The sequence below is a fragment of the Porites lutea genome, chromosome 8 (genome assembly GCF_958299795.1).
Source record: "Porites lutea chromosome 8, jaPorLute2.1, whole genome shotgun sequence".
Taxonomy (NCBI): Eukaryota; Metazoa; Cnidaria; class Anthozoa; order Scleractinia; family Poritidae; genus Porites; species Porites lutea.
In genome coordinates this window covers 13,301,338-13,313,440 of record NC_133208.1, presented here as the reverse complement: position 1 = coordinate 13,313,440, position 12,103 = coordinate 13,301,338, and the positions used below count along the sequence as shown (strand labels likewise).

General features: G+C 37.2%; 1 protein-coding gene across 1 annotated transcript in view; it reads right to left on the bottom strand.

The window, feature by feature from the left end:
• The window catches only part of LOC140945788 (tudor domain-containing protein 7-like), a 30,531-nt gene that overhangs the window by 15,892 nt on the left and 2,536 nt on the right, over window positions 1-12,103 (bottom strand). The window contains exons 2-12 of the mRNA XM_073394834.1: window positions 11,582-11,629; window positions 10,758-10,898; window positions 8,932-8,960; window positions 7,926-8,059; window positions 7,105-7,144; window positions 6,877-6,922; window positions 5,620-5,677; window positions 4,546-4,663; window positions 3,679-3,948; window positions 2,022-2,106; window positions 1,051-1,300 (exon numbers count right to left, since the gene is read on the bottom strand). Of these exons, the coding sequence (XP_073250935.1) occupies window positions 1,051-1,300; window positions 2,022-2,106; window positions 3,679-3,948; window positions 4,546-4,663; window positions 5,620-5,677; window positions 6,877-6,922; window positions 7,105-7,144; window positions 7,926-8,059; window positions 8,932-8,960; window positions 10,758-10,898; window positions 11,582-11,629 (1,219 nt within the window). The remainder of the gene's footprint in view (window positions 1-1,050; window positions 1,301-2,021; window positions 2,107-3,678; window positions 3,949-4,545; window positions 4,664-5,619; window positions 5,678-6,876; window positions 6,923-7,104; window positions 7,145-7,925; window positions 8,060-8,931; window positions 8,961-10,757; window positions 10,899-11,581; window positions 11,630-12,103) is intronic.

The following is a 12,103-nucleotide window of genomic DNA, read 5'->3' as shown; positions in this document are numbered from 1 at the left end:
GAACGTCAGTTGACGACGGCGTGCGCAAATTAAACAACTGGCTTGACCAATAGAAAAGCGGCAAATTGGGCACCTGAAGTCCCTTCCGCCTGCTTTCCTGTTGTCAACTGACATTCCCGTCCTGTTGCTAAATCAGCCTATTATGTGTCTTAATGAGCAAAGACTTAGGGTGCATTCCATTGGGATGATCTGGATCAAGGTCAGTGATCTGAGATCACTCAGATCATGGTAGATCATTAATGAACTGACGAATCCTTTCCCAGGGTGGTTTGTCAGTTCCTTTGATGTGTAACGATTCAAGAAATCTCGGATCACTGATCCTGATCCAAATCATTCCAATGAAACAAACCCTTAGAGAACTGATTCTCAGGGTTTTCGGTAGCATTTGGAAGTACTTGATGCAGAGCTTCAGCTTTCAGACTTGCACTGTTTGTACCACAGCAATAATGCTGAGTGCAGGAGTCACAAACTTCTAGGGGGGTCCAAGGGCATGCTCCCACTGAAAATTTTCATAATTGGACTCTCTAAAATGCAATTTCCTGTATTCCCTGGACCAGAATTGATTAACCGGGAAGGTCTTTTAATACATTAAAAAATGTTCACAAAAAGTGAAACATTTTATTTGGCAATTATAATTGTCAGTTTGTAGATGTTGGTTTTTTACTTGATCAAAAAAACGAAAAAAAAAGAAACAATTTTCTTATTTCAAAAAATAATTATATCGTGTGTGAACTACCGGACGTTACATGTGAAACAACCGGATATTGCGTCTGGCGTCCGGCTTGAAACAAAACCCCTGCAGGGCCGAGTTGTTCAAAGCTGGGTTAAGATAACCCAGGGTTAGTGCAAGATTTGAATTCAAATTTGAAAGATTAAAAAGCATTGCAGTCTTTATTCTTTTTGTCTTCACGTTGATGATTGGAAGCTCTAAAAATAACAGAAAAAATTATCTGAGAAAATGCTTTTGAACAGAAGAGAAAGAAACCCCGTTAAATTTAACCCCAGGTTAAGCGCTAATCGGCCTTTGAGCAACTGGGCCTGAATACTAACCTGCCACTCTCTGAACTGGGTGTTAAACCTGCTTGACTCGATGACAGTGAGGATAAAGATGAAGCTGATGAGGAAACTGTTAAAAATGAATCAGTGGAAGATGAGGTTGACAATGAAGAGATTTTTGAAGACGAGCTTGATGAAGAGGTTGCTGAATCGTCTGTGTCACCCTTAGCATGGCCTTCTTTTTTCATAGTAGCGATGACATCACATCCAGAAGCATCCCTTAACTGAACATAAAGATGATTTCCTAAAACAACATAATGTGCTTGTTAAAAAACTGATAGAAGTACACTGTATAGATCTGTTAACTTCACTTTAAGTAGCTTATTTTCCATGCAATCTATACTTGTTTGGGAGCTACAAAATGACAAATTGAAGTTCTTGCCAATAATGATTTGACTATTGAGAATTATTAGCAATAATTATTGGATGAGGCTGATTTTGAAATGAAGAATTAGGCAGATCAAGGAGGATCAGCGTTTGAAAGAATTATAACACAATAATATACTGTAACTTATAAAATCAATAACATGAAGCTACTTTAGATCGAAAAGTCATGAAGTATGAACCAGCTTTCCAATGCTCTCAAGTGCTACACAACAAAAAATATCTCAAGAGACTTGACTTTCTCTTAGAATGAATGAGTGGTTAGGTAGAATATGCCACTCATATTCATGCAAAACAAGTAATACTACTATCAATAATATTGAACTAAAAGAAAAACAAATTTCAAATTTCAGGGCAGACTCAGAGCACCTTAGCATTAAATTGATGTTCCAAGAAATTACTACCGCTAAAAACAAACCATAAATGGCTTTCCAGTTACCTAAATAATAGAAGCCTTATCCTTTGCCACATGTTTTAACCTTCTCAAAATAACTGGTTTTGTGAATTTTGTTTTGTGCATTGTTTAACATGTTATCCTAGGTATTGTTGTTAATGCATTTCATAGTGAACTTAGACTGTACCTTCAGCTTTGACCGCTTTCATCTTAAGTGTTTCACTGGTACAGAGCTCTCTGAATCTTGCGATAGAGGCAGCACTCCACTTTTCCTACATGACGGACAAATACTAGTTTACTGACCAACAAATCAATACTGACTAATACTACTCAAGTAATAGCTATGTTATTATTGATTGACTGTTAGTTTGTGTCTGGGGCATAAAAAATACCTCAACTAAAACAAGTTCTTTGCCCCTTTATGCCATGGGGGACACTAAAGTATCTTAACGTCAAAAAGATTTAAAGGATTTTATGGGAATCTAGTATTCATTCGGCTAAGAAAGCCTTTGGCACTAGTTTTGAGGAAAACAGCTGTCAGGCATCAAAACCCCCCAACAGTTAGTCATACTTTTTTTTGGCTAATGTTTAAAGAACTATCTTACTGTAATTTATTAGAATCAAGTATTTCTGTTGAAGGGGACCTTTATGGGCACAGTGAAGCTAGAGGATTTCTAAAAGGAATCGCTATGAAAAATCAATAGTGCTTATACTTTTTATAGTTTCTGAATCTACAACAAATTGACTATAAGCACACAATACTTACAATTCTTTCCCCACTTGATCTTGTAGCTTTAAGGTGGCTGGATACAGTTTTTCAGGGTCAATATACCTCCCAAGTTTGAGCATAAACTACATCGCCATAAACAAAGATTTGGAAAAATTGACACCCCAGTTGTATTAGATAAAGATGAAAATTTGTTATGATTAGGGTATTGACTCTGTAAAACTGTATCGAGCCACCTTAAATGTAATATTATTGCAAGACACAACTCCAGTTGGTAGTAAGGATTACACTGACTCATGTATTACATTTAACATGACCTTTTACTTGATTTTTGGTAGTACATACAATGTGAAAAAAATCTGCAATATTTTGATATTAACCCTTCAAGTCCCAATAGTGACCAACATCAATTTTCTCCTAACAAAATCCATAGATGGTCAAGAGCAAAGTCTTTGAGAATTACTAAAATGATCACAAAGAGAAAAGTCTTTGATCTTAAATCAAAATTCTCTCAACTAATTTTTTAAGGAATGTATGGATGTCAGTTTGGAGAATTTGTAGTTGGATACTGGGGCTTAAAGGGTTAAAAAGATCAAGAGGTGGGAATTTTTGAGGAGCATGAACTGTGAAGTGAAGTGATGCCTTTATTTATGGAGGGGAACAATTGACAGTTATGATCTAAACTGATAAACTTGTAGCCCTTGCAAGCAGAGGCTACATTTTTGCTTTATGAAGTAGCCCAGTCATACCATGAAAATGTAGCCTCTGCTCGCTGGGCACTTAGAGAGTAGCCATCTTGTTAATTTTTATGTTAGTGACTTGCACTCTCTCAGTTCTGTGTCTTAGTTTTTTCCCTGACTGGAAACACACAGGGTTGTCAGAAAGTTTTGAAGTAGACGGCTGAGTTGTCAAAGTAAGCGGCCAAGCCTGGGATATTTTATTTAAAAAATGCCATCCATAAAGAAATGCCAAGCAGAGCAGCTGGACGATACTAACCAAGTAGGCAGCGATTTTTGCCGACAGCCGGCTACTTTTGACAAACCTGAACACACCCGTCTCCTTGTGACCCATCCACACAGGAAAGAACTCAAGTGTACATTAAGAGCCTGTATCTCACCCCATTAGGTGGTGTAACTCCTTCAAGTGCACACAATACTGACATCATAGGTAACTCCGCATGTTCTTTCCTTAGCATTCTAAGCCTTGATACAGGAAGAGTCTCATGATTACCAAAGTCAACATATATTACATGAACTTTTGGTGTGTCTCCTCCACTGGGGCTCTCAACAATTCTGGCACGATACCAGCCATCATCTTCTGTAAATTGAGCACAGCAAAACATATCTTTCTCCACAGAGGGCAAGGTATCACTTGCACTAGACTGATCCTGAAAAAAAAAACACAGACACTGATCATGATATCACAAAGACCAGTAAACAAAGTAGGATAGCCATGTGAAAACACAGGAAGCCTTTGATGTGATAGTAGTTTTGGTTTAATTTCTCATTGGCGGTATTGTCAATGACCTGTCTTATTATACAGCTGAATCTGGGAACAGGCAAGACAAAGCAAATCCAGTGTTTTGATTAGTAGTAGTTATTTTTGACCATAATAATAAATGCATTATTGACCACGCTTGTTTGGTCAAGATGGCAGGATATCGGCCTCATTCTTTTTTGTGGTATTATTGATCCATATGGTCTTGGACTAAAAAAAGAAAAAACATAACTAAGTCATTATCCTACCATCTTGACCTAATGGTTCGTCAATAATGCATATATCTTATAGAGGGAGTGAGAGGTTATCTCCAAGCTTAAACCCTATAATTTGCTATGGGCTAATGGCAATCTGATATTACTAATAAATTATTCTTACATTTATTGCAATAATTATTTGTTTCAACCTTTCACACATCTGGTACTAGAGTTCTATCTACATGTATGCTCAGAAGGTCCAAAAATATATTATCTATGAAACAGTTTACCTGGAAAAATTTATTGAGCTTGGTACTTAGGTCCTCTATGTCTTCCCATTGCTGGTTATGTTGAACAAAGAAGTGGGATGGACTATCCACATGGATCACTGTCACTTCTGATACAGTTCTGCAATTTAAATGAATAGATTAATTAAAAGATAAAGTAATAAATAAACAAACAAAAAAAATCATAAAAATAGTATGGCATTGACATTAACAGCTATATCACAGTTTTGTCCACAGATATATGAAAAGCTTGCATGCATGGAGAATTAATTTACCTGGTCTATGCTCACACATCATGATATCTGAAACTGTTTTGGTCACCATGGTGAGAAGAGAAAAAAAGTGGCACCAGAAATTGCACTTCAAGTCGCCAATTTGGTGGTCTGTGTTTGGTAATAATGCCTTAGCAATTCTCATAGCTAGAGGTTACGGTCTTTATGGTAAGTCAAAGGATGTCATAAACTATTCAAACCTCAGATGCAAGCACAAGCCAGAGGCAAGTGACCTTGATGCAAAGTTCTAAGCATAAATGTTTTAATATCTAAGTCAGTAAACAATGGAAATTGTTATTAGCTGGAAAATTTTTTCCTACACGAGCTCTCATTTGTTACTTCCAGGTCACAAGACACGTAACAATGAAACTGCTTCCTGACAAAATGTCTGAGCGGACAACATCGCAAAATCTATGATGTCAGAGGGTAACAGTGTACTGCAACCCACGAATGTTGACTGACAACCGCCATTACAGCGAGGTTTAATGAATTTCAAGCTTCAAAATTTCCCGCTATGTAACAAATTGAAGATTAGTCCCTTGGGAAACAGTTAATTTCGTTCCCCTTAAATCTCAATGTTTCCTTCGGCTCTGCCTTGGGAAATCTTGAGATTCTCAGGAAACAAAATTAACCTTTCTCCTCGGGACCAGTTATTTAGTGTTTCATAAAAATACTTTATTGTGGGCAATTCCTTTTTGTCAATGATGCTCTCAACGGGCAACCACCTCTCCAAATAATAAACCTGGCAGATATTTTAGGTGACACCATATAGAAGGTTTCAGCCAATTAAAACTGTGACATTTACCCCATTGCTGGCAAATCCTGTGGACGAAGGGTATAAAGTTCAACAGGCCTGGAAGGAACTGGACAAATAACACAAAGGTTACAACTTTGGTTTAAATGTAATCATATCTGTAATGGATTATATAAAAAAATTTACACAGCTAACCTCTCTGTGATGGAGAAGTGTGGTGGTTTATTGGTCCTAGCTAGATTTCAATATTGAGTCTTTCAAAAGAAAATATTAGGGAGTTTAAGATACGGAGACTACGGACTACGAACTACGGCTGGACGAGCGTTGTCCTTTGTTCGTAGCACTGGGTTGAGTCGTGCAAATATAGAACGTTAAGATTGCACTACAGACAGTAGACTATGAGAGAAGAGGCGGAGAGGGAAACAACACGCAAAGATTTTCTTGTTTTCATCACAGTTCACAAAAATGCAAGTCAGTTTTGCATGTGATCTTATCTTTAGAACGATGAACAAATTCTTCCATACTTGAAGGAAGCAATTACGTCGGGTGAAATTGGTAAACAAAGTTTTGGTTACACAGGTTTTATTTTTTTGCCCATAATTTTTGAGTCAAATATTAAAGAAATAGTAATAGCTCATTTATTAGATTTAGAAGATGGACTTCTCCGACTACTGATCTGATTTAATTTGAAGTATTGAAATGCCGAGTTTCGATTGTCTCGAAGATGTTTACATCATTTTCATTCAGCAAATGCGATACAAAAACTCGCATAAACAAAGGTTACACAAGTAGAAAGACACAATAATCAGTTCGAACAAACATTGAAACTTTTCAAGTGCGAAGAGAAAGTAAATTACCTGCATGATTTCTCTTCTCCTTGGCCGTCAATCGGAATTCTGCGTATAAACAGCTAAGCTTATTCAAAAATGAAAATGAGGTCACAACAGTGGATTAAAAGCAGAAATTTGAGCAGAAATTGGACACAACTTACATATTTCACTTCCCTCTCACTTAAACCAGGTGAATTGAAAACTTTTTTAACGAAAAGACGAGACGTCTGAATTACCGAGACGGCAAAATACCAGCAAAATGTTCTCTGTAGTCCCGACTACGCGAAACAGCTCAACAACTCACCGTAGCCGCAGGACTACGCGGAGAAAACGAACAGTCACGTGGTTTTGATCATGCGCAGTAGCATGTTTATCCGTAGTCATAGTCCGTAGTCGCCATATCTTAAACTCCCTATTATTGAAGTGGAGAACAATGACCGGTTTGATGTATTATTTTATAAAGTGAAAAATTTCTTACCTCCATTTGACATGTTAACATGGTTGATGGGTGGCTTTTCGTCCTGCTAAAGAAAATAGCCAAGCTACTTACTTAGGTTTCGGCACCAATAAATCACTTTACAATGATGCTCACAAACCATACCCGAAAAACAGTAAGTTGAACATGATTCCAAAAGTAATGCCAAGACTATGCATGTCATATACACACTCACACAAATGTGCCAAAATAACATGATTTTGAACTTACCGGTTTTGGTGGATAAACTATGATATTGCCCCCAGCAAATCTGAAAATTGGAACAAAAACAAAGACATTGACTTGAATTACCAATGATTAACAGAACTGTTAACAACAAAGACAATACTGCACTGGCTACAGATAATTCAGACAAGGCTGAGATTCATCATGAATAATTTCAGCCAATGACACCTTAGTCTTCCTACAATTTTGTGCTACAATCAGTAATTTATTCATGATCAGCTATGGAAAAATATTTGGCAGGAGAACCGCAGGGTGTTTGTCCCCCGAAGACACACACAGAATGTCAGCCCTCCTGCTTCTTTAACATTGCTCTTCTCTACATCAAATGAACTTTCCCTTATCCATGTTATCTCCATACAATTTATAAACAATAAAAAAATGAAACACAATCCTTAACAGAAAGCCTAACAATGTTTAAAATAAGTACAGGTATGTTTGTGGCTATTGATGAGATCTTTCACAACCACCACTTCATTTCAACAGACGGTATCTACACTATCCCTTCAAAACCAAATTAGCACTCCCACAACTTCCTCACTGCAACACCTAAACCAGTTTTACTGCATGATGATTAACAAACTACAGCCATTATCTTACCAATCTACATCCAATATAGCCCCACCCCTACCACTTCACACATCTCAACCAACCCAAAAAATAAACACAACTACTGCACTACTCACACATCCCTAACACACATAAAAAAATTCAAATATGCCTAGGACATCAACGCTCAACTGTACGCTCCCACAGCGTCTTGTTACTAATATGATACCCACAACAGATGTTCGTGTTGTATCACTTACTCTTCACATCTTGCTATAGTTGGTAATTTCCTCAGTGTCTCTAGCTTCTCACTGGATATTTCTTGATTATACAATTTCTTATACTCAGCACCAATACGTTTTAACCACAATCCCTTGGGCTTGTTTTCTAATAACTAAACAAAATAGAATGCCTTGTGTTAACTCTTTAATTACACATAAAATTTAAACATAAAAATAATCTCCTCACCTATCACATTAATGTTTCATAAGGGGTCAGTGGAGAGAAGATGAAATCAAGAATCAACTTTACTGAAGAGTTTGAATTGACGTTAAGGCTTGATTGCGGAGCTCAGCATGTTATAGGATGTGAAGTGACACATTTACTAGCAAGGAGTCCAAGGCATATACTTTTTGTGTTTACCTTGTATGGGACATCCTTGTTATGGTCAATATTGACAGCTGTCCAAAAAGGGCATCTGCTGACCAGTGTCACATGACTGTATCATGGACTCAGGTATACAACTCATTGATGAGGTGACACATTTTTTAAAGTTGTCTGCTGACCAGTTTTTGGTTTTCATTTGATCACGGGCTCAGGTCCTTTTTTTCAGAGGTGGAATAGGCCATTTTATAGTTATGGATGCAAGCAAGGCTGGAGTTGACCTTGTTTTGATTCAAACCTTCCTGCTTTATTACGTAAATCAATTTTTTCTTATGCTAACTAGTAGTTTTCAAGGGCAATTTCCATGACAAATCCCAAGCAAAGGAGGTTTATAGTAAAACAAGGTCACCATCAACCTCAAATTCACTTGAAGGCTAGGGTACTAAGTCCACAACTGTAAAATGGACGATTCAGTTTCCTTAGCTTCCTGCTTATGGCAAAAGTTGAATTTCTTGAGAAAGACATTTCTTAAAAGATCCCTCGAGAGCTTCACTTTTGGCCTTGGCTAAATCTATATTTCAATAACGTTGAATTAATACAAATAATTATATACTGAAAGCTAGAAGAAATAATATGCAAAGCACAAACAAGAAAATAACTTACATCTCTAATTCTGGAAAAAATTTCCAAGTCTACAAAGAACAGAAATATAATATTATTAACAATCCTCTTTGGCAAAATGGCTGTCTTAAATAACAAACTCCAATATTTTTCAACAAGGTAATATCTTAGTCTTTAATTGGCCTAGCTTTGTGACTTAAAACCACCCACTTTGCGTATTTCTTAGCTCCAAAAATCCAGATTCTAGTCTATGAACAACCTCAGATTTTGTTTTCCCTCAAGACGAGTTTTCACTTGTGATAGAGTTTGGAGTAACCCAGAAGTGCAGAGCATTATGAGAAAATCAAACAGTTGGAGCTGTAAGCAGAGTTGCCTGTTCCAGTCATTACTGACTGATAATGATCTAGTAAGTAAAAAGTACATTTATTTATTATTGATACCAAGTCTCCCAAGCTACCAATCTTACTGCTTAAAACCAGGTATTGTGACTGGTTTATTCTTCCCTAGCAGGTGTTTTCCATTCCGCCCAAAGCTAGATTGTACTGCTTGGACATGTTAAAATAGCGATTATTACATAGTGTTAATTAACTCCCACAAGGACATTTTTTAGCTTTATAAATGATCAAGCTGCAATAAACTAGGAACCATCAAGACAGAGCAGAAAAATGTGACCAGATTTTTTTTTACTCTCTCCCATGGAGTCGTCAGTGTTTCAAGAGTGTACAGAGAAGACTACAATATACCGAATAAACCTGTTGAAAATGCAAAAACTGGTTCATGATACCCTTCTAAGTGGATACCACATATATCCAATTCAGCAGGAATGTTCCTTAGAGCCGCCTGCCGGCTAATTTCACCAGCTGAAAAGGACCTTCCCATACGAAACTTGCAGCGCTGTACAGCACCACAAAAAACGCTTGAAAATGGCTGTACAGCTCAATTACGGCTGTTTATCAGCGTTTTAAAAGTCAAACAGCAGCTTCAATCAAGTTGCAGCCATTGAAGCTCTTGGCTGCCGTTTTACAGTACAGCTGCAGACTTCAAAATGCTGCCAAGTAGTAAGTGAAGGGTTACGCGATTGTAGCTTTGGTTCATCTGATAGTTCACAGCTTTCTTAAGCATAAACAACTTGAATCACTGTTGAATTGCTGCAAAAGCTTTTGCCACAGATAGTGGCTCTTATAACGAGAAAACACCTTCCATAAGGGTTACCATTGGCTCAAGTCATTCTGGAAAAAGAAAACATGGGGTAGTTTTGAAGGTACAGTTGAGAGAAAAGACAGCTTAAGTGATCAAAAAGCCTGCTTAGCTTTTCCTAAGCTGCATTCCCTGTCTCAGTCTTCTGCTTTTAACTCCAATTGCATATACATGTACAGTGTAGGTCACGAGTGACAGAGAACATTGGAAATTTTTGGGTGGGGATGTGCAGCTGGGAACTAAGACCTAGTTGATCTGAATTTTTCTACCCTATACTAAAGGTAACTCTCTAAATGTCTCCATACCCTAGAGGAGTAGTTAATAACAGTAAGCTTAAGCAAAGACCTTTTTGAGCAATGCATGTCAACCAGAAGTTGTCTTTTTTTCATTTTTGACGGCGGTTTTGCCCAAATTCTTGGACACTAGTAAAGACACTTAGAAATACAAATTTGTTAGCATCAAGGTGCTTTAAAATGAAAAAGACCTCACTTCCAGTTGACGTGCGTCGCTTAAAAACGCCTTTGCTTAAGCTCCCTAATATCCAGTGGTGTTTTCAATGATGGCCATTAACAATTTTTTTAAATGCCCCCTGATCAATCTTTATACTAAAATTATTCTGATACAACGTATTAGTTAACTGAAGTAAGTAACTATGTAAGTTTCCCTTTTACCTTCATTATTAAGTGAGTCAAATAGATCCACTGGGTCTTTTTCCTCTGATGCTGATGAATCAGACAGAGAAATAACACGTTTAGGCTCCTCATCATCAGCCTTGAATGTCACTTCCATCTGTTGCCAGTTTGGTCCACCTCCTAAAGACATTAAAGACATGAATGAGCTAAAAAATGGAAAAATGATATATAATGAAAAAATAAGGAGTCATTTCAGCCTAACTTTCTTGAAAATCAAAATATTTTGATGTTTTCTAGAATCACAAGGTACAAACTACTGACCTATAACCTGAATGTAAAGGCTGGCTTCCCTATCCTCTCTATGGATATTAGGAATACTGAAAAAAAAAGTCCAGCAGCTGCGCACAGCAGTTTTAGGGAAAAAACTCTTCAATGACTGTAGTGTTCCTTGCAACCAAGGTTGCTTGAACTGGTTTTGCACTGATCCCTATGATCACTGGAGAAATAGTGATACTATGCATACCAGCCTTAAGTTTTCCCACCTGCCTAAATCAATCATTAGTAGCCTGACACCCCTAGATAGTATTAGAGCCTGCCTTTAGAGCCTTTGGGTCTACACTGTTTGTAAAAACTTTCCACTCTTGTAATCTGCTCATTCTAAAGTAACAATAATTATTATAATAAGTACTTTAGCCCACTACAGGCATTTATAATAGCAGGGAGTTACACAGAGAAAGCATTGTGAGTGGAAAAAAGGAAGCAATCAATTTTGCACCTCCTTTCACATCAACACTCATAAATTTTACTTTCTGTGCAACTCTGTTTGCCCCACTTTATAAATGCCTAGAACAAGCTAAATGTACCTGAGCTCTTGGGCTTCTTTTTCTTAAATTTCTTTGAAGACAGTTCTTCTAAAATACAAGAAGCAGAGTGTAAAGCCAAGATGTTTGCAGTGTCACCAACATTTAGTGCTACCCACTCATCTCTTCTGGCTCTAGAACAGCTTCAAATTAATCTTCTTGTGCATCACACACTATTTTTGTCTATTTATATCTGATTCAAACACCGCACCACATGATGACCTAACTAACATCAGAGGAACAACAGTAAAATCAGTTTGGTTATAACCGGCAGTTTACAGTTACATGTAGGTACAGCTGTACAGCTAGTGGATTTCCACTGTCATCAAATTTTTATGTGCTAGGTGCGTTAATTCTACTGTTTAATCACTTATAGACCCAGATAATTACCCTGTATTGAGTCTTCAGAGATGTGCATGCGACTCAATGCTACCTACTGATTAGACATATCTCTGATGATCAATAAAATAACTTTATTATTTATTATTAAAATGTGGCTAAACGTAGGTACTAAATGTGGCTAAA